General features: G+C 49.3%; 1 protein-coding gene across 4 annotated transcripts in view; it reads right to left on the bottom strand.

Moving 5' to 3' along the window:
• Nucleotides 1-22,780, bottom strand: part of SEMA6B (semaphorin 6B) — a 189,749-nt gene that overhangs the window by 8,774 nt on the left and 158,195 nt on the right. For all 4 annotated transcript variants that reach the window (XM_060275375.2, XM_088672968.1, XM_060275376.2 and 1 more), the window contains 6 exons: nucleotides 14,068-14,156; nucleotides 13,745-13,962; nucleotides 12,323-12,454; nucleotides 8,390-8,539; nucleotides 4,436-4,630; nucleotides 2,648-2,788 (listed from right to left, as the gene is read on the bottom strand). In XM_060275375.2, coding sequence (XP_060131358.1) covers nucleotides 2,648-2,788; nucleotides 4,436-4,630; nucleotides 8,390-8,539; nucleotides 12,323-12,454; nucleotides 13,745-13,962; nucleotides 14,068-14,156 — 925 coding nt within the window. The remainder of the gene's footprint in view (nucleotides 1-2,647; nucleotides 2,789-4,435; nucleotides 4,631-8,389; nucleotides 8,540-12,322; nucleotides 12,455-13,744; nucleotides 13,963-14,067; nucleotides 14,157-22,780) is intronic.

Raw genomic sequence — 22,780 nt, 5'->3', positions numbered from 1 at the left:
GGCCATCCAACCTCTGCTTAAAAACCTCCAAGAACTTAAGAGGAGGCTGCTGGATCAGGCCAATGGTACCCTGTTCCCACAGCAGCCAACCAGATGCCTCTGTTGGGAGCCCGCCAGCAGGATTTGAACGCGAGACCTCTCCCCTCCTGCGGTTTATGGCAAGAAGTGTGCCTGCCTCCGACCATGGAGGCAGAGCCATAGCCGTTGTGATTGGTAGCCTCTCTCCTCCATGAGCTGGCTTCTGCCCTCTTTTAAAGCCCTCCAAGCTGGTCGCCACCGCTGCCTCCTGCATGAGTCAGTTCCACAGATTAACAGCCTGCTGCACCAAGAAGCACTTTCTTTTCCTGTTCCAGTACTGGGTCCCACGGAGAAAGCAACAAGGCAAGGCAGAGTGAGGAAACTGCTCCGACAGCGCAGGATTTAGGGTGGGTGTCGAGTGGGGGGGGGGCTCAACAACACCTACATTTATATGGGTACCTTTTGAGATGCGTAGAAAAAGCAGTCACAACAAAAGGAATTATTGCGAAAATAAGATCTATTGGGGGAGGGCGTCTCCAAATTTTGTCCTTGCTCAGGGCGCCATATTGTCCCTGGCTCTGGCAAGGGTTGGGAGCAGAGGGAGATCTTTTGTAAGCCCCCATCTCCAGGCTCTGCCCCTTTTTGGGAGAACTTTAGAGCCCAGTATACCTGAAGGAGCGATCTCCACCCCCATCGTTTGGCCCGGACACTGAGGTCCAGCTCCGAGGGCCTTCTGGCAGATCCCTCACTGCAAGAAGCAAAGTTACAGGGAACCAGGCAGAGGGCCTTCTCGGTGGTGGCGCCCGCCCTGTGGTAAGCCCTCCCATCAGAAGTCAAAGGAATAAACAACTTTCTGACGTTTAGAAGACATCTGAAGGCAGCCCTGTTTAGGGAGGTTTTTAATGTTTGCTGTTTTAATGTATTTTTAGTCTCCTGTTGGAAGCCACCCAGAGTGGCTGGGGAAACCCAGCCAGGTGGGCAGGGCAATTATTATTATTATTATTATTATTATTATTATTATTATTATTACTACTACTTAAAGTGCCATCCCTCTGCTCTTAAGATGGGCCCTCCTCCACCTTCAATTTCCCTTTTTAAATAAACATTTTTTAATTATTTGAAAAACAGAAAACAAACAACAAAATGGCGGGGTTAGATCATTTTGACGGCCCCTTTCTGTTGGAATGAATGTTAAGTGAATAGTTTCCTAAGTTACGTTAAATAGCAGACAGCAAGACAAATGACGTAATATATTCGGTGGAAGCGGAACTGCAGAGAAACGGAAATGGTGCTGATTGCGATGAAAAGCAGTTTGGAATGAAAATTGCTTTATTATTTCAACGGCAACTCCTTCTCTAACAGCGGATTTGGTGATGAGATTGCGGCCCAAATGGGACTCACAGAACGGTTGCGGGAAGCACAAGATTTTCAGACGAACAATTTTTTTTTAAAAAAAGAATGTAAGGGACAAACCCACCAATGGGCCATCAATCAATAGCTGCAAAATGCTGAGTGTCAGTTGAAAAACAAAAACAGAAAATTGGGGGTGGGGAGGGAATCAGCCAGCTTGAGCCCCTTCCTGCTTATGGCAGGGTTAGGGGACTTTTCTTCTGTGAATTTTTGTACCAGCTCAAAGTGACACGGGTGTTGGACCTGGCAGCTGTGGGCGAGCGCCGTAATGAATCGGCTCCACACAAATTCTCTGTAGTAACCTGCAGTAAAGAGTCTTTCCTGAATAGGGCCAGGAAAATATATCAATTTCAGTTCCTCATTTTTTCAAGCCTGAACCTCAGTTCTCCACAATACCACATTAGCTTGTTGTTTACTTACTTACTTATTTTAGAAAGGTCCTTGTGAAAATTCACCAGCATTTTAGTGCAAAATTCTCCTTATTATATGCATTAATTTTTTTTGCAAAGCAATCCCCTCCAACGTAATGCGTGCAACATTTTTGCGTGTTATTTTATTTATTTATTTGCTGCTAATATATGCATATTTTTTTTGCAAACCTCCCTGCCCCAATATCCATTAAAAACTGCAGTGGTACCTCTACTTACTAATTTAATGCATTCCGAACACACATTTGTAAGTCGAAAAAATTTGTAAGTCGAATCCCATAGGAATGCATTGGGAGAAAAAAAATCGTAAGTAGAAGCAACCCTATCTAAAAATTCGTAAGTAGAAAAATCCTATCTAAACCGCATCCAAGATGGCGGACGGAGCTCCGTTCGTAAGTAGAAACATTCGTAAGTAGAATTATTCGTAAGTAGAGGCACCACTGTATTCGGTTCAATTAATTCAACCACACTGATGATCTTCTTGACCCAGTGATAACGAGCTTTTCAAAGCTTGACATATGCATTTTTATATGCATGCTTTCTCCTAGAATATCCTTTCTTTCTTTTTGGCATGCCCAACTTAGCCGGAGAACTGTGTTGCAAAATTCGGAGAACTGCGAATTCTGAAGGATAGCTGAATTTACGTTCTGTAAAGTGCGAATTGGGGAAGCCTGCCTTTCGATACAAGATGAATCGACTCTCCCCCTCCGTCCCAACCCAATGGTGGGGCGGGGGGGGGGGGGAGGCTGTGTTAAAACCCCAGCACATGGAAACAGGAATGGAAGACTCACTTTATGCAACCGGAGTGCTGGTGACACCGAGCCACGGGGGCACGCACCACACAGGGCGGGAAGGCCAGCAGCAGGGACCCCGTGGCCTTGTCCAATTCCATGCCCAGAAGTTTCCGTTCACCCGCATTGTCTTTTCCGCACCTGAAGGGGGAAAAAGGAAGACCACATCCTCGGTCAGCCGTGTTAGAAATTAGCCAGGTGCCAGGCGCGTTTTGCTTGGTTTCCAGACCCTTGATCATTTTGGTACTGCCAGCTCCTCAGCCTGCATGAGCTCCCAGCTCTTTCCCCTCTTCAAGAAGCTCTGTGGAAGCATGTGTGTGTGTGGGGGGGATTAGTGAGGATGTCTTTGTATTTTGAGCAGCCAAGTCTATTGGTTTCTGCGATTCTTCCTCCTTGCTTATTGGTTCAGCCCTTTGGAACTGTCCAGAGCTGTGGGTTTATTTTATTGTTTTGATTTACTGTTTGTGCTCCAGCGAGAAGTATCAGCAGGAAGTAGTAAGATCTGCTGGTGGGTCTTTTATTTTATTTTAATTATTTGGTTTTTCAAATTAAAATTTTACAGAGATATATCAAACATTAAAACAAGATTCCATGAAATTTCTCAGACTTCCCTCCTCCCCTTTGTGGGTCCTATTGTTAATCATTTCCTCCTCCATCTTTTATGATAATCCAAATCTTTGTGTCCAAAATTCACGATTAAACTACAAGTGATATTCCAATCCTACTAACAATTTTAACTCTTTACAACAGTTTTTAAGAGGGCCTTCTTGGTGGTGGCACCCGCCCTGTGGAACACCCTCCCATCAGACCACTCTCCTAGGATAGACGCACCACACCTCTCCTCCCAATTCTCTGCCTGCCACACCCCTGTTTTTAAAACAGCCGATGTGAGGGGGAAAGGGTACAGAGAGCCCCCCCCCAATCCTGAGAAGCAGCTCATCCACCAGCAGTAGCGCCAGCGGGAAGGGGGAAAGAGTCCAGTGAGGAAGGAGGAAGGAGGAAACGGAGCTCTGGCAGCATAGGAGAGCCCCTACTGCACGTGGGAGAGGAAGAGAGAGGGGGGGAAGAGGGGGAGAAGGAAAACATGGAAAGGAGACCCTTTCCCCCTCCGGTTCCGGAATTACGCAGGAGGAAACGCGGGAGGAGATTTGGGGTGCCCAGACTCTTATGTTGGAAGAAGACGCGGAGCGCGCCATTCCAGGGTTGTAGGTCAGACTGAGAGGATGTATCCTGTACAGCTCCAGCACTGTAAATAGCCTGCACTTAATAAAAGCATGAAAAGGCAAAGGTCTGGAGAGTCATTACTCTAGAGTAGTCGCAATGCAACACCTGTGACAGCCATGATCACGGATGCCAAACGCAATGATACATTTAATCAGCCAGACCCCCCCTCTTTCTCACACACCCGTCTCGGATGGCTAACAGTCCCCCCCCCACTTTCACAGTCCATAGATTATTTAATGGCCAAAAGCCTGGGTAAAGAGGAATGTTTTTTGCCTGGTGCCTACAGACATGTCGTGATGGCACCAGGTGAGCCTCTCTGAGGAGAGCATTCCACAATCAGGGGGCCACCACCAAAAAGTCCCGTTTTCTTGTCGCCCCCCTCCAAAGGTCTCTGGGATGGGGAGAAAACAGAGAAGGGCCTCAGAGGACTTCTCTTAAGGGCTGCTTCACTGCTTTTCATTCTGTATCCAAGCCTGCTGCTCAATGACGGCACCAGACTTCTCTCCACAAGATTTGCTTATTGCCACCAAATCCAAAAGAACTCTTGCCCGCGGCCAAACTTACTTGTCACTGGGATAGGTCTCGAATTCCTCCAGCAGCAAACTCTGGCTGCTGGCCCTTACGGTAGCAGAGCTGGTGCTGACGTTGGTGTGGACGAGGAACTTGAAGACGGTGCCTGCGTCAGAGGCCAGGAACACCACGGTGTGGTTCCTGCCAGGCCCTGCTGTGGGGTCCACCACAATCTTGCGCAGCTGATACCTGCCCGGAGAAACAGAGGCGGTGGGTTTATTGTCTGCGCACACAAAACCAGTGCTGTGCTGTGTGTGTGTGTGTGTGTGTGTGTGGAAAGAAGCAAAGATCACCAGTGTCATAGCACTCATCTCACTTTCAGGCTGAGGGAGTCGGCGTTTGTCCGCAGACAGCTTTCCGGGTCATGGGCCAGCAGGACTAAACTGCTCCTGGCACAACGGGACACCGTGATGGAAAACAGAGTGCATGGAAACACCGTTTACCTTCCCATCACAGTGATACCTACTTATCTACTTGCACTTTGATGTGCTTTCGAACTGCTAGGTTGGCAGGAGCTGGGACAGAGCAACAGAAGGAGCTCACTCCGTCGTGGGCATTCGAACTGCTGACCTTCCGACCGGCAAGCCCAAGAGGCTCAGTGGTTTAGACCACAGCGCCACCCGCATCCCTCTACACACAATATTTAAAATCCATTCCCCACAGAACCTACCGATCGCAGTGAATTTTGCGTGCCACTCTCCTAGGATAGACACACCATGCCTCTCCTCCAAATTCTCTGCCTGTCACACCCCTGTTTTTAAAACAGCCACCATCACGGATGTCAAACGCAACAACGCATTTAATCAGCCAGATTCCCCCTACCCCTTTCTCACACGCCCGCCTCGGCTGGCTCACTCTACCCTTTGCAAAGCGGGTGGCGGCGGGTAGTCAATTAGAGGAAAGTTTTCTGTCATCTCATTAAATCTGCAATTATCCCCACCAATTAATTCTGGCTGTTTTGCATGTGAAGCTAGCCTCGCTAGCAGTACCGGGCGAGGAGAGGGATGAGGCAGGTGCAAAGGGCTAAAGGGAGGAGTAGAGTTGCGACGGACAATGTCCTCTCTATGGGGATGTAAATGATGTCCTTTACCGCTGGTGGTTGAGTATGTATTCGCCTCCATTCCTGCCGCTGTTCGGGGCTCCCCCCCTGATTTATTTATTTTTTGGGGGGGCTAAGAACAGCCTGAAGGATACACACAGACCCCCACCCCCACCCCCCGGCCCAATATCTTCCAGTGTGTTCTAGCCTGAGAGACAACAGGAATGACGCTTGATTAATTTCACATAAAACATCAATTAAGACAGATTTAATTAGAACCAGCTCGCCTTGGCGGTGGTGCTTAGGAAATTAATGGAAAGTGCTTGTTTTCCTGTGCCTGCCACACACACACACAAACACACACGTAAAATGCACAAAGTATTCACGCAAGAGAGGTGAAACGGAATGGCAGCTGCTGCGGGTAGTTGATTAATCCAAATTAGGTAAATCAACTGAAAAAATACCTTGGCTGTCTCTTGATTAAATTGGTCAGCAGACTTTTAAAAATGCATTTATGTTTCCCTAATGTGACCTTTTGAATTATGGTGCTGGAGGAGACTCTTGAGAGTCCCATGGACTGCAAGAAGATCAAACCTCTCCATTCTGAAGGAAATCAGCCCTGAGTGGTCACTGGAAGGACAGATCCTGAAGCTGAGGCTCCAATACTTTGGCCACCTCATGAGAAGAGAAGACTCCCTGGAAAAGACCCTGATGTTGGGAAAGATTGAGGGCACTAGGAGAAGGGGACGACAGAGGACGAGATGGACAGTGTTCTCGAAGCTACTAAACTAAACTGCGGGAGGCAGTGGAAGACAGGAGTGCCTGGCGTGCTCTGGTCCATGGGGTCACGAAGAGTCGGACATGACTAAACGACTAAACAACAACAACAACAACAACAACAACAACAATGTAACACCTGCAAAACTCTTGTTTTCCCTTTCTTAGAATCATGTATCTGAAGAAGTGTGCATGCACACGAAAGCTCATACCAATGACAAACTTAGTTGGTCTCTAAGCTGCTGCTGGAAGGAATTTTTAAAATTTGTTTCGACTATGTCAGACCAACACGGCTACCTACCTGTAATTAGAATCATGGAATATCAATGGTTGGAAGGGGACCCTCCAATGCAGGAATAGCAACTAAAGAACCGCTGGCAGTTGGCCTTCTGACCTCTGTTAAAAAACCTCCCACATTTTGAGGGAGCCCATTTTATTATTATTTTTATTTATTTATCCATTGACTTTATATACTGTACTGCCCTATAAGGGGGGGGGGGCGCTCAGGCCGGTTCACAGAATATAATCAAGATATAAAACCACAAAATACATAATACAGATAAAAACAACCACCCAATAGCTGCCCCCCCCAAAAAACACATTTTAAAAGGGCGTAGGATGGTGCTGGAGGAGACGCTTGAGAGTCCCATGGACTGCAAGAAGATCAAACCTATCCATTCTTAAGGAAATCAGCCCTGAGTGCTCACTGGAAGGACAGATCGTGAAGCTGAGGCTCCAATACTTTGGCCACCTCATGAGAAGAGAAGACTCCCTGGAAAAGACCCTGATGTTGGGAAAGATTGAGGGCACTAGGAGAAGGGGACGACAGAGGATGAGATGGTTGGACAGTGTTCTCGAAGCTATGAACATGAGTTTGACCAAACTGCGGGAGGCAGTGGAAGACAGGAGTGCCTGGCATTCTCTAGTCCATGGGGTCACGAAGAGTCGGACACGACTAAACGACTAAACAACAACAAGGATGTGAGTCAGATCAGCCAAATCCTGGTAAAAAGGAACGTTTTTTTACATGGCACCTAAAGGTGTACCTTGGTTCTCAAACGCCTTGGTACTCAAACAACTTGGAACCCAAACACTGCAAACCCGGAAGTAAGTGTTCCGGTTTGCGAACTTTTTTCGGAAGTCGAACATGCTCCGTTCTGAGTGTTACGCTTCCGATTTGAGTGCCACACTTCCATTTTGAGTGTTATGCTGAGGCCTGTCTGTTTTTGCTATTTATTTTGCCTTTTTGTTTTTGAGGCTCTTTCGTTTTTGTTTTTGTGACTGTGTGGAACCCAGTTTAGCTACTGATTGATTGTGTGACTGCAGTACATTGTTCTTGCTTTCATTTTATAGATCAATGGTCTCATTAGGTAGCAAAATCCATGTTAAATTGCTGTTTTCGGGGTTGTTTTTAAAAGTGCGGAAAGGATTAATCCATTTTGCAGTACTTTCTATGGGGAAGCGCGCCTTGGTTTTGGAATGCTTTGGTTTTGGAACGGACTTCCGGAAGGGATTAAGTTTGAGAACCAAAGTACCACTGTATAATGAAGGTGCCAGGCGAACTTCCCTGGGGAGAGAATTCCACAGACGGGAAGCCACTGCAGAGAAGGCCCTGTTACTGTGTTGCCACCCTCTGGACCTCTCGAGGAAGAGGCACACTCTTACCGTCAGAAAGTTCTTCCTAACGTCTAGTTGGAATCTCCTTGCCATTTGAACCCATTGCTTTATGTCCTGCCTTCTGGAAGCAGCAGAAAACAAGCTGCTACTCCAGAGAAGCGGACACGGAGCAATGGATTCAAACTACAAGAAAGAAGATTCCACCTAAACATTAGGAAGAACTTCCTGACAGTAAGAGCTGTTCGACAGTGGAATTTGCTACCAAGGAGTGTGGTGGAGCCTCCTTCTTTGGAGGTCTTTAAGCAGAGGCTTGACAGGCATATGTCAAGAATGCTTTGATGGTGTTTCCTGCTTGGCAGGGGGTTGGACTGGATGGCCCTTGTGGTCTCTTCCAACTCTATGATTCTATGATTCAAGCTGGCTCTGTCCTCCAAGTGACAGCCGTTCAAACATTACCCCTCATTCTTCTCCAGGCTAAACATACCCACGCTGAAATTTCTTTAGCTCTCCCTTACCGGGCCATGGTCCGGATGATCCAGGGCGCGTTCCCCAGCGACGGAACCGACTCGTCCATCAACGGATGCGTCTTGACAAAATTGAGGATCTCGTCCGGGAAGAAGCTCGAGGAATTGTAGCGCATCCCTGGAGCTGCGCAACAACCTGGCCTGCAAGGCAAACGTCCAAAAGTCAAGATTCTGCGCTACGTGAGCAAGGAAAGAGGTTCATAGCTGGACAGGGGCTACAGAGATGTCCCGAAAGCACCCAAACCCATCTGTTATGTACTAAGCTTGGATCCTAGAACAATAGGCAGGTAGGATCGTAGAATGCAACAGCTGATTGGTCTGCAGGAGAAGACCAATCAGGCTGCAGGAGGGAAGCAGAATCAGCCAATCAGACGGGACCCATTGTGTAAATAATGTACAGTGGTACCTCTATTTATGAATAACTCTACTTACGAATGTTTCTACTTACGAACGGAGCTCCGCCCGCCATCTTGGATGCAATTTTTTCTACTTATGAATTTTTAGATAGGGTTGCTTCGACTTACGAATTTTTTCTCCCAATGCATTCCTATGGGATTCGACTTACATTTTTTTTCAACTTACGAATGTGCGTTCGGAACGCATTAAATTCATAAGTAGAGGTACCACTGTATATAAAAGCCTGAGGTTTCTGGGGGAAATTCAACCACTATTTTACAATCTGCAATAAAGAGCATGAAATCACTGCAGGACTCCGAGTATATTTCACCATCCCACTATCATTCCCAACAGTAGTGAAATATTTCGTAGGGGGACAGTTTTAGGGCACGTGAGCACGGCACCTCCCTCCCTAAGCCAGGCAGAAGTTTCCGGGGCTTTGGGAAGGAGGTGACAGGAGAGTATTTAGGGACTAGCCTAAATGTGACCACACACCACTAATTTGCACACAAACTATGGGTTGGGATGTAATCCATTGGTATAATCAAATGCAGGGCCGGATTTAGGTTTGATGAGGCCCTGAGCTACTGAAGGTAATGGGGCCCTTTATAATGTCCAGCTGTCCTTTGTCAACAACAAATTGTCGCTATTTTTTGTTGTTGAATATATGCTAGATGTTCATTGATGGACCTAATAGGGATCTCAAGCCGTTTGCGCATGTTGCCATGCAACCAGTCCATGCAGAATGTAGGCACACTATATATAGAAAGGAGCAAACCAGTGATATTTTAGGGAGCAGGCTAGCAGGCGGGGCCCATGACTTACATCACAGGAGCCTACACAACTCAAAACACTGTTGCTGGATTGTTTTTTTATTTTACATTTTGGAAATGTACACCCAGTTTTTCCCCCTTTAATTTTTTTGGTCCCCCAAGAGAGTGGGCCCCTAAGCTATAGCTTGTTTATCTTGTATGTAAATCCAGCACTGGTCAAATGCAAGATTTCTTATTTCCCTATAGGCAGGGAAGATCCAGTCAGAGTAACTTCCTTTCCCACTGATCCAGAGCATCCTCCCCCTGCATGTGACCTGGGAGATGGACGTGGCACTGGCTGACTCCATAAAAGAGCCGCGCCGTGCAGCCATTTTCTCAGTTGTTTTCCTCTTGTCTTGTCTGCTGATCTTTTGCTGCCATGCTGCTCTCCTGCGGTCATTTTGTTGTCTTGATGCAATTTTTCACATCAATTCAGCATAGCTGCCAAGTTCCGGCTTGAGAAATAAGGGACTGGACCGGAAGTAGCAGACCGGAAGTAGCGCTGCCACCATTTTGGAACTGGGCAGAGCATGCTCAGAAGCTACTTTTGATGCTGCTCTGCCCTGTTCCAAAATGGCCGCCGCGCCAGAATAAACCAAGGGAAAACAAAAAAAATCAATTTTTCCGGCTGGGAACAGCTGGAAAAATGGGGGTTTCACGGGGAATACGGGAGACTTGGCAGCTATGCAATTCAGTCTCCATATGAGATAAACTCACAGTTTCTTTGTGTCATTACCAAGCCAAGCCTGCCTTTCAGGGATCAAATCATGAACTGAAATGTGAGCAAACTTTTCGTTTCTTTACTCAGAAAGGCTCTCGTGCCTTTGTTCTTTTAAGAGGGATTAAAGGGGACACCAGGAAATAACCTTAACTAAGAGATTCAAACGAATCTGCAAACTAGCTTCCAGCCATATTGAGGGGAATCTGTTCTGCTACATCATTCACTAGCGTGACTGAAGGAAGGATAATACTTATTCAATACTGTATATCCTTTCCTACTATCCTTAACTTCCCCACACTATGCAGACTTTAAGGAGTCATTGCTTATTCAAATCCCCGGCCATCTCTGCAACAAGCCAAGAGGCATTGAATTATGATACCTCGGTTTTCGAATGTTTCCGTTGGTGAACATTTCATTGGAAGCCACACAGAGTGGCAGGGTATAAGTAATAAATTATTATTATTCATATTATTAAAAGGTAAGGTAAAGGGACCCCTGACCATTAGGTCCAGTCGTGACCGACTGGGGTTGCGCGCTCATCTCGCATTATTGGCCGAGGGAGCCGGCGTATAGCTTCCAGGTCATGTGGCCAGCATGTCAAAGCCGCTTCTGGCGAACCAGAGCAGCACACGGAAACGCCGTTTACCTTCCCGCTGTAGCGGTTCCTATTTGTCTACTTGCATTTTGATGTGCTTTTGAACTGCTAGGTGGGCAGGAGCTGGGACCGAGCAACGGGAGCTCACCCCGTCACAGGGATTCAAACCGCTGACCTTCTGATCGGCAAGCCCTAGGCTCTGTGGTTTAGCCCACAGCGCCACCTGGGTCCCTATTTATAGTATTAGTATTATTTCGGTTTTCAAACGCTGTAAACCCGGAAGTAAATGCTTCGGTTTTCGAACATGCCTAGGAAGTCGAACATGCCACGCAGCTTCCGTATTGAGTTTTCGAACGTTTCAGAATCTGAATGGTCTTCCGGTCTGGATTACGTTTGAAAACCGAGGTACCACTGTATAAGAAAAAGCCTTGCTGCATCGGACAAATGGATCGTCTGGGCCAGAGCCCGCTTTCCAAATGCAGTCCGTTCCTGCTTCTTAGCATCCGAAGACTGCTACTACCAGACCAAGATCCCTTTCCTGGCATTGTTTGGGTGTTTGTGAACATCCCGTGCCATCCCAGGAGCTTGCCCCATGCGGGGGGGGGGGAGTCCCCTTTGAGGACATAAATGAGGAACAGCCCTGCTAGGGGAGACGAAAGGACCAGCATCTTGGTATCTGCAGTGACCGACCCGCACGTCTCGGAAGCCCTCAGGCGGGACGTGAAGATCTGTAACGACACCCCCCCCCCTTACGTGCTGTTTGTCCCCGGCACCTGGAACTCAGGAGAGGCGGCCACCTCTGAACATGACAGCGGCAGCTAGACTGGTGACTGGGAGCGGCCGCCGAGACCACATAACACCGGTCTTGAAAGATCTACACTGGCTCCCAGTACGTTTCTAAGCACAATTCAAAGCGTTGGTGCTGACCTTTAAAGCCCTAAATGGCCTTGGTCCAGTATACCTGAAGGAGCGTCTCCACCTCCACCATTCTGCCCGGACACTGAGGTCCAGCACCGAGGGCCTTCTGGCGGTTCCCTCGTTGCGAGAAGCCAAGTTGCAGGGAACTAGGAAGAGGGCCTTCTCAGTGGTGGCGCCTGCCCTGTGGAACGCCCTCCCAACAGATGTCAAAAAGGAAAACAACTACCAGACTTTTAGATGACATCTGAAGGCAGCCCTGTTCAGGGAGGCTTTTAATGTTTAATAGATTATTGCGTTGTATTTTTCTGTTGGAAGCCACCCAGAGTGGCTGGGGAGACCCGGCCAGATGGGCGGGGTATAAATAATAAATTATTATTATTATTATTATTATTATTATTATTATTATTATTATTATTACGACGGTTCTGCTGCAGCTTTCACTGGTGGCTCGAAAGGACGTGGCAGCTGTCATTTTCACTCACCGTGGTTTTGGCACCAGTTCCTCCGGCACAGGGGTCCAAACAGATTCGGGGGATTTCTGCTCGCGGAAGCGCCCCTCGAAGACGGAGGCTATTTGGGCCATGTCAAAGGCACACACGGCAGAGCCTGGAATGCTGAAGAAAGAGAGAAAGAGAAAGAGAGAGAGAGAGAGCACGCTTTGCTGTGAATTCACAATATGGCAAATTGTAGCCTCAATAAACCCACCTGCAAAACTAACCTGCCATTTGCTTCTCTTATTCCCTCCACACCCACCCACCCAGTTTTAAATACAGTTCTCCGGATTTCTGCAGCCATTTTGCCCTTGAAATATATTGCCGTCATTTCAAGGCCAAGAGTTGCTTATTCTTGAACGGATACTAAAGCAGCCTCTTTGAACTGACTGCATTTTAATGATGCAGTGTTTTAATGACAGACTGAATTTTAACAGCAGTGACGGCTAAACCAGGCGAGGGGAGCCGATGGGCCTCAAACCCATGGCGGGTTAAGGGCTTCCCCTACATGTGATGACAGGCTCCGGCAGAAGGAGCAGACAAGTGGGTCCGACGGTCAAGAAGGCGGTCTCTGCCCGTCTCCCAGCTTCCCTGTTTAGGGAAGTTTTTAATGTTTGATGTTTTGTTCTGTTTTTAATCTGTTGGGAGCCACCCAGAGTGGCTGGGGAGACCCAGCCAGATGAGCAGGGTATAAATAAATTTATTATTATTATTATTATTATTATTATTATTATTATTATTATGTTTTATACCAGGCATCCCCAAACTGCGGCCCTCCAGATGTTTTGGCCTACAACTCCCATGATCCCTAGCTAAGAGGACCAGTGGTCAGGGATGATGGGAATTGTAGTCCAAAACATCTGGAGGGCCTAAGTTTGGGGATGCCTGTTTTATACTGTAAACTGCCCTGTGATCTTCAGATGATGGGGTGGTTAATAATAATAATAATAATACAGTGGTAACTCGCTTAACGAATGCCCTGTAAGGCGAAATTTTCGCTTAAAGAAATGATTTTTCTAGCGGAGGTTGCCTCGCTAGACGAATTCGTTTTACGAAAAATTCGTCTAGCGAATCATGGTTTCCCATAGGAATGCATTGAAATTCAATTAATGCGTTCCTATGGGCAAAAAAAATAATCAAAAAACAAAAATTTCAATGCATTCCTATGGGATTCGCTAGACGAATTTTCCGTTATAAGCATTGACCCGTGGAACGAATTAAATTCGTCTAGCGAGGCACCACTGTAATAATAATAATAATAATAATAATAATAATAATAATAATATCAGTGTAAACAAATGCAGTGGGAAAACTCAAGGCAGAAGGAACTCTAGATGTTTTGAGGGCTGAGTCCTGGACAGCCCCCCACCCCAATTCAAATCGGGGCCCCTGCTATTCCCAACCGCCACTGACCTGTTGGCAGGTGTGGAAAATACGGCAAGCACGACCGGCCGGCCATCGATCTCCAGGATGTCCGTGACCGACTGGATGACATTGAAGTAGAAATGGGAGTCCCCCGGGACGGAACAGTTGAGGCGGGCCTTGAGGAAGGAGGTCCACTGCTTCTCCAGCACACGCTGAGAGCCACCCATGTCGTTCTTGCAAACTCTGGCCACCCGAGACACGACCACCTACATTGTGGGGACAGCAAGGAGGGTCAGAGGAATCTGGGTCCAAGGGTTCCTGGGTGCTGGCCGCCAGGCCTGGTTCACAATGCCCTCCTCTCGCCAACTTACCTTCTCTAAGTAGTTGAACTCCATTGCGATCTCCCTGAAGAAGAAATAGACGTGGCTCTTCCACTCCACGGCACGGACAAAATATGGTTCTGGGTGGGGAGAGTCCAGATAAAGGAGGTTTTTTATGGTTTCATGTTTTATTTACGCATATTTACAAACAAACAAATAAACAATAAGGTACATACACTTAACCCCCAAAACCAAAGAGAGTAAGGGAAAGGGTAAGAAAGAAAAAAGGATGAAGTCCCACACCCATTTGACTCCCCTCTACCAGCACTCACCATCTTTGAGTCATTTAAGTTCTTATTTACATTGCATATCATTTATCACTGTAATTACTTCTTTTATGGTACTATTATGGTATAACATCAAGTCACCTTACAAGCTTAGTCTAAACATAAAGGTAAAGGTAAAGGGACCCCTGACCATTAGGTCCAGTCGTGACCGACTCTGGGGTTGCGCGCTCATCTCGCATTATTGGCCGAGGGAGCCAGCGTACAGCTTCCAGGTCATGTGGCCAGCATGACAAAGCCACTTCTGGCGAACCAGAGCAGCACACGGAAACGCCGTTTACCTTCCCGCTGTAGCGGTTCCTATTTATCTACTTGCATTTTGACGTGCTTTCGAACTGCTAGGTTGGCAGGAGCTGGGACCGAACAACGGGAGCTCACCCCGTCACAGGGATTCGAACCGCCAACCTTCTGATCAGCAAGCCCTAGGCTCAGTGGTTTAACCCACAGCGCCACCTGGGTCCCTAGTCGAAACATATCAGCATGTTATCTTTACAGCAGTGTTTGGTTCATATATTCTTCGAACCATAACCATTGTGCCCTTAATTTCTGGTGTGTTTGGTGTCTTATTACCGCAGATAATTTTGCCATTTCTATAAACTCTGTTAATTTAATTAACTAATCCTCTTTTGTAGGTATGTGATTTCCTTTCCAGTTCTTTGCAAGGAGTCTTCTGGCTGCCTCCTTTCCAACTATGCTCAGCAAGAATGAGGTTATAAAGGAGGTTATTGGGATGTAACTCTGGAAGGGTTGTCTAAAGGCTGTTGCTGTGTCCAGCCATGGCCTTGCACATGGCATGGAGTCCTTCTCGCCTGAGTGCCGGGATAAGAAAAACCAAACTGCTCAGGCATGGAGCTTTAAAGCCTGTACCTGTGGCTAGAAACAAGGCACAAAAAGTCTGAATGAGCCCTCTGAATCCCGAGATTGCTGTTCCATGTTTGACCCTGATTTGTTTCAACTGCAATGCACCTGCAATAGGGTGATGACGTTTTCATTTTCCCCCTCAAAAATTATTTCCTGTAGCACAAATGGATGAACTTTTGCCTATTAATGACTAAAATGAGGTATATTCCATTGAAATATTAAAAAAAGGTTACGCACAAACCGTTTTTATTTTTTTTGTATGTCGTTTTACCATTTCATAAAATTGTATTAACAATTCTATATATATTTCGTATCAAATTTGGACACAACGCCAGATTCCACAATGGGGAGTATTCTTAGCAACATAGGGTATACAAATGTCACACCTGCGCAAGGTAAAAAACCCTTTTTGGGACCTCAAAACTCAGCCAGCAGACCCTGCTGGGCATGCTGGGAAAAGAACCTACAGGAGAGGTAGCAAAACATCGTCCTCTAGCATAGCTGCCAAGTTATCCCTTTTTTAAAGGGATTTTCCCTTATGCTGAATAGGCTTCCTCGCGAGAAAAGGGAAAACTTGGCAGCTATGTCCTCTAGTGGCGTCTATACTGTTACTGCAGCTAAAAAAAGCTTCCTTGTGTGTTTGATGACCCTATTTAATGTTGTATATATGTGACTCTAAAGCTTGGGTTCAATTTTATATCTGCTTACAGCGACTTCAAAAATGGTCAAAAAACTGATAAATAAATTTTTAAAAATCATTTTGTGCGTGAGGTTTTTTTAAATCAAATCTCTTTGAAAGTAAGATTTTATCTAATCGTTAATGAAAGCTCATCAAATTATGATACAGGGGAAATTATGATTCAGGGAAATGAGGTTGTAAAAAAGTCATCACCCTAACCTGCAAGCTTGCCCTCATTGGTGAATGCTTCGGTGAAAGGCTTTTATCTGTAACTGGAAGCCTAGACAACACCCCCCCATCCCGAGGGCACCCCAAGGAGTGTGACAGTCGCCCAGAATGGTCCTCTGTTTGTGAGACTTATCACTGCTCTACTCCTGATTCACTAAAGCAGGCTTCCTCAAACTCGGCCCTCTAGATGTTTTGAGACTACAATTCCCATTATACTGGCCTCGGTCCAGTATACCTGAAGGAGCGTCTCCACTCCCATCGTTCTGCCTGGACACTGAGGTCCGGCACTGAGGGCCTTCTGACGGTTCCCTTGCTACGAGAAGCCAAGTTACAGGGAACCAGGCAGAGGGCCTTCTCGGTAGTGGCACCCACCCTGTGGAATGCCCTCCCACCAGAGGTCAAAGAGAACAACAATTACCAGACCTTTAGAAGGCATCTCAAGGCAGCCCTGTTTAGGGAAGCTTTTAATGTTTGATTTCTGTACTTTAATGTTTTGTTGGAAGCCACTCAGAGTGGCTGGGGGAACCTGGCCAGATGGGCGGGGTATAATTATTATTATTATTATTATTATTATTATTATTATTATTATTATTATTATTATTTCCCTGACCACTGGTCCTGCTAGCTAGGGATCGTGGGAGTTGTAGGCCAAAAACATCTGGAGGGCCAAGGCTGAGGAAGCCTGCACTAAAGCAATTCACCGTTTCTTGAAGAGCAAAGATTTAGCCGGTGAGCCAAGATGTGTCCCTCAAAGGAAAGTTAAAATCCCCACTGAAATATACTCGGAGTCGAGAGTGAATTTCATGCTCTTTATTCAGCTCATATTCATCAAGGAGAAGAAGAGAAGACGAATGGCTCTTTTCCCAAAACCATCTGCTTATATACATTATTTACACAATGGGCCTTGCGTGATTGGCTACTTCAGGGCTACACCTGTGGGCCAATTATATTGTGGATTGACTTCTGCCTGCAGCCTGATTGGCTGCTCCTACAGGCCAATCAGGTAGCAGATTCACTTCTGCCAGCCGCCTGATTGGCTGCTCCAGCAGGCCAATCAGGTTGCGGATTCACTTCCACCTGGAGTTGGATTGGGTAGCTCCCGCTGATTCTGAATCCTATTGTTCTAGGATTCCGCTCAGTACATAACACCCCTCCCCTCTAAGTTCCAGTCCTGCCTGGGAAGTTGCATTCGTAGTCCCCAAGGTCTGCTGGCCGCCTCCGTGTGCGTTGTGGCCTGGGGTGTTCCTTGGTCAGGGGTTCTGGTTCTGGCTCGTGTTCCGAGGCTGCTGGCTGTGCCGGGGCTGTCTGGTCTGGCGCCACTGAACCACTAGGTTGTGACTCTGGTTCCGGTGTCCTTCCAGCCTCGGGGCGCCCCTCTGTGCCTACTGCTTCTGCTTCCCCTGCCCACCCCTCTCGCTCTACAGGCCTCACTGCCCTGCTGTCCCCTTGGGACCCCTCTGTCCCGCTCTCCTCCCGGGTTCCTCCTGGGAATCGTCGCCGTAGCTGGTCGCAGTGGCGGCGCCAACATTGCCCCCCTTCCGTTAGTACCTCGTACGACACGGGACCGGTCACCTTGGTGACTGTGGCGGGTACCCATGCTGGGCCTGCCCCAAAATTCTTCGCATACACTGGGTCCTGGGCCACAAATGTCCGGGGGTTCCTGCCTTTCCCCACCACTACCTCATCCTGAGCTCTGTCGGGGTGAAGTCGGTCCAGTCTAGTTGCAAGGCGCCGGCCCATGAGTAGTTCAGCTGGGCTCCGGCCCGTCGTTGTGCTTGGGGTGCTGTGCTGTGCTAGAAGAAATGCGGCAAGGCGGTATTCCCAGTCCCCTTGTGTTATGCGGCGGAGGCTGTCCTTGGTGGTCCGCACCATGCGCTCCGCTTGGCCATTGGTGGCAGGGTGGAATGGTGCTGAGCGGATGTGGCGGATGGCGTTCTGCGCTGTGAAGGTCTGGAACTCCTCTGACGTGAATGCGGTTCCATTGTCCGAGACGAGGGTGTCAGGGAGCCCGTGGGTTGCAAACAGCTTACGTAGTACCCGGATGGCTGCCGCCGTAGAAGTGGACGGTACCAGTACGACCTCCAGCCATTTGGTGTAGGAATCCACCACTATGAAGAATGTTTTTCCCTGGAAGGGGCCAGCGAAGTCCACGTGCAAGCGTGACCATGGATGTCGGGCGGACTCCCAGGGCTGGACTGGGGCCCTTGGGGGATCCGGGCGGGATTCTTGGCAGGTCTGGCAGTGTTGGACCCAGGCCTCTATCTCTCTGTCAATCCCCGGCCACCACACATAACTCCTGGCAAGGGCCTTCATCCTCACTACCCCTGGGTGTGTCTCGTGTAGGGCTGTGAGGACCCTTTTGCGGAGTGGCTGGGGAACAACAACCCTGCTTCCCCATAACAGGCACCCCTTGTGGGCCGACAGTTCATGTTTGCGGTTTGTGTAGCCAGCGAATTCTGGCCCGGGGCTGCTGCTGGGCCATCCTCGCCACACCCAGTCCAGGACCCGGGAGATGACCCTATCTTTTGTGGAATGGTGCGCAACTTCTTGTGCCTGAATGGGTCGGTCGGGAAGCAGCTCCAGGGTCATAACCTCTTGCGCAGGCGCTGGGTCGGGGCCTGTTTCTGGTAGTGGTAGCCTGCTGAGTGCGTCTGCGTGGCCCATCGCCTTCCCAGGGCGGTGGATTAGTGCATACTGGTAGCCGGCAAGGAAAATTGACCACCTGAGGACACGTGGAGACAACACTTGGGGGTCTGCTTCTCGGGGGCAAACAGGCCAAGCAACGGCTTGTGGTCAGTCACTATGGTAAAGGGCCGCCCGTACAAGAAATCATGGAATTTTTTTACGCCCTTCACGATTGCCAGACCCTCCTTGTCAATCTGTGAGTAGTTTCGTTCGGCTGCAGCAAGCGTCTGGGAGAAGTATGCCACCGGCACCTCTCTTCCATCCGGGAGTTGGTGTCCCAGGACAGCGCCGATGCCATAGGGAGAGGCGTCGCATGCCAGCACCACTGGCAGCCTCTCGTCGAAGTGTGCCAAGACCGAGTTCGAGACGAGCAAGTCCTTGACTGCCTGGAATGCGGCCCTTTGTCGCTGGCCCCACACCCAAGGGGCCCTTTTATCTAGGAGTCTGTGTAGGGGCTCCGCTACCGCTGCCTTATGGGGAAGGAAGGCATGGTAAAAGTTCAATAGTCCCAAGAATGACTGAAGTTCGGGCTTGCTCTTGGGCGCTGGGGCCTCACAAATGGCCCGTACCTTGTCACCGGTTGGATGGACCCCTTCTGCGTCCACCTTAAATCCCAGAAAGTCCACCTGCGGCACTCCCAGTAAACACTTTTCCCGCTTCACCTTGAGGCCCGCCGTCTGGAAACGGTGCAGGACGGAGCGGAGGCGGTCCTCAAATTCCTCTGGTGTGGGCCCGGCGATCAGTACATCATCGAAGAAGGGGGTGACGCCAGGAATCCCTTTAAGGAGAGAGTCCATTAGATTCTGGAATATGCCTGGTGCCACGCTAACGCCAAATTGCAGCCGCTTTACTCTGAATGCCCCTCTGTGCGTCACAATCGTCTGAGCCTCTGCTGTGGCTTCGTCCACAGGCAACTGTTGATACGCTTGGGCCAAGTCCAGTTTGCCAAAGATTTTTGACCCAGCCAGGGTGGCGAGGACATGGCTGACCACTGGCACTGGGTATGCATGAGCCGTGAGAGCCTTGTTTATGGTGCATTTGTAGTCTGCACAGATGCGGACCGAACCGTTAGGCTTGACGGGTGTGACAATTGGAGTTTCCCAGGGGGCGTTGGGCACCGGCTCCAGCACTCCTTGCTCCACGAGCCGGTCCAATTCCTCGTCTATGCGGGGTTTCAGGGCGAACGGGACCCGGCGGGCCTTGTGCCTGATGGGTCGTACAGCGGGGTCTAGCTGTAGGGCAATGGGGGGTCCTGTATATCGTCCCAATGCCCCATCGAAAACCCCTGGAAACTCTTTGCATATGGCGTCCACGTCCACTTGTAAGCTAGTGTGGTTCACCCCGGTAACGGCTAGCCCCAGAGGTCCAAACCATGCCAGTCCCAGTAAGCTAATGTAGGGGCCCTTAACTACCAGCAAGTCCAATTGTTGCTTTCGCCCTCGATATTGGACCCTGAAGGTCCCCACCCCCATTGTAGGGACCTTACGTTTCTGGAAGTCCCGGAGGGTGAATGGGGCCGGCCTTAGTTTGGGACCCCCATTAGGGCACAGTTCCCTTAATGTTCGGGCCGAGATTATGGATAGAGTTGAACCCGTGTCCAGCTCCATGCGGCATGGGGCTCCCTCTATCTGTACCTCTATATAAATTTTCTCTGTGCTGGGATGGGGCAACTGGAATACCTGGTAGTCCGTGATCTCCGTCGAGTTGCCTTGGTGCATGGTGCCGTGTGACCTGGGGCTCCTGGGTCGGTCATCTGATGCTTGTCGACGGGTGAGTCGAGCCCGACACACCCGGGCGATGTGTCCCAATTTTCTGCACTGCCTGCACTCTGCGTTGCGGAAACGACAGGTCCTCCTCTCGTGGTTCTCCCCGCAGCTTGCACAGTTCCCTCCTTCTCGTCGAGGCTGCTGTGGTGTGTGTGCTGCTTGAGTGCGCCGCTGTACTCGGTGTACTTCCTCCCTGTCAGATTCGGATTCGTCGGTGAGGTCTTCGTGGTAGACCCTCGGTTGGGATGGCGGGGCCGGTCGTGCCTCTTGCGTTGACCTCTCGGCGGCTTCGGTTGCCAGGGCTTCCTCCAGAGCAATCTGGAACGTGAGGTCTTTTTTGGCGTAGAGGCGTCGTTGCAACATCTCGTCCCTCAGGCCACCGACGAGGCGGTCACGAAGCATGTTCTCCAACTCTGAGAAGTTGCATAACCGGGCGGCTTGGCGGAGGGAGGTCACAAACCCAGTTATGGTTTCCCCCGGGGCTTGCCGCTTTGCGTAGAAGGCATTTCGGCAAGCTACCTCCGAGGGCTGTGGTGAGAAGTGCTCCTTCAGCCGTTCCATTATTGTTTTGTAAGAGACGGTAGCGACATCTCTAGGTGCAAGGAGAGCCCGGGCGATTTCAAACGTCTCCTCTCCACAGACGCTGAAGAATGTCGCCCTCTTCATGGCATCGTTGGTGACTTCTTTCGCTTGCAGGAGGAAGTTGAAACGGGCGGCGTACCCTTCCCAGTCTCCTGATGCTGGTTTGAATGGCAAGAAGCTGCTGTCGGTTGCCATTCTGGGTTCCTTGGGTCCTGGAGCTGAAGCCTGGATGCACGGTGCGATGCAGCGGTGCAGTGCGTGGTGGCGGTCAGCTCAGCAGGATCCCATCCTCGTCGCCAGTGAAATATACTCGGAGTCGAGAGTGAATTTCATGCTCTTTATTCAGCTCATATTCATCAAGGAGAAGAAGAGAAGACGAATGGCTCTTTTCCCATCGGAGGTGGGACCGATTCGGATGGTCCGCCCCCGCTACTTAATGGATCCAATTGGCTTCCAGAGAGTGGTAGGGGATGTTTTATCCCATGTCGATGGCCTTTCAGCTGATTCCCTGGTGGCCCGCTGGAATGCGGAGTTAACCAGCGCTATTGACTGTCTGGCTCCGAAGCGCCCTCTCAGATTGCATGGAGCCCGGACAGCCCCGTGGTTTTCCCCGGCGCTGAGGGCGATGAAACAGTCGTTGAGACGGCTAGAGCGCCGGTGGCGGAAAACTCATTTTGAATCAGACCGGACACGGGCTAGAGCTCAACTTCGAGCCTACCAAGTGGCAATGGCGACAGCGAAGAGGACCTTCTTCACCGTCTCCATCGCATCTGCAGAAAACAGCAGCAGGAGACTCTTCCAGGTGGTTCGCAATTTAGCGGAACCACCTGCTCCATCCGGGCCCAGTACGGGCCACATGATCTCCTGCAATGATTTTGCAAAGTTTTTTGCAGATAAAGTCGCTCAGATTCGGGAAGAGGTAGACTCCACCGTGGGAGCAGGGCCGGGGCGGGGGAGTGCTAGAGTCCTGTCTAGTCAAGTTTTGTGGGATCAATTTCAATCTGTTACCTCCGAGGATGTGGACAGGCTGCTTCGACGAGTGAAACCAACCACCTGTCTCCTTGATCCTTGCCCATCCTGGCTTATAAAAGCTAGCCAGGAAGGGCTGGGCGATGGGCTTCGCGGGTTGGTAAATGCTTCTCTCCATGAAGGAGCCTTCCCAGACCCGCTGAAAGAGGCGGTTATTAAACCGCTTCTTAAAAAACCATCTTTAGATCCGGCCAATATGGCCAACTATCGCCCAGTCTCAAATCTTCCATTCTTGGGCAAGGTGATTGAGCGAGTGGTTGCTGAACAACTTCAGGCACGCCTGGAAGAAGCGGACCATTTGGATCCCTTCCAGTCAGGATTCAGGCCTCACCATGGGACTGAAACTGCCTTGGTCGCACTGGTCGATGATCTCCGGCGGGCTAGGGACAAAGGTAAGAGCTGTTTCCTTGTTCTGCTGGATCTCTCAGCGGCTTTTGACACCATCGACCATAACATCCTTCTGGATCGTCTAGAGGGTTTGGGAGCTGGGGGCACTGTCATGCAGTGGTTCCGCTCCTTCCTCCTGGGCCGTGTTCAGAAAGTGGTGGTGGGGGATGAGTGTTCAGACCCCTGGGCTCTCACTTGTGGGG

Source organism: Zootoca vivipara, chromosome 6 (assembly GCF_965207765.1).
Source record: "Zootoca vivipara chromosome 6, rZooViv2.hap1.1, whole genome shotgun sequence".
Taxonomy (NCBI): Eukaryota; Metazoa; Chordata; class Lepidosauria; order Squamata; family Lacertidae; genus Zootoca; species Zootoca vivipara.
The sequence above is the reverse complement of the archived record's forward strand: the minus strand, read 5'-3'. Positions and strand labels throughout refer to the sequence as shown.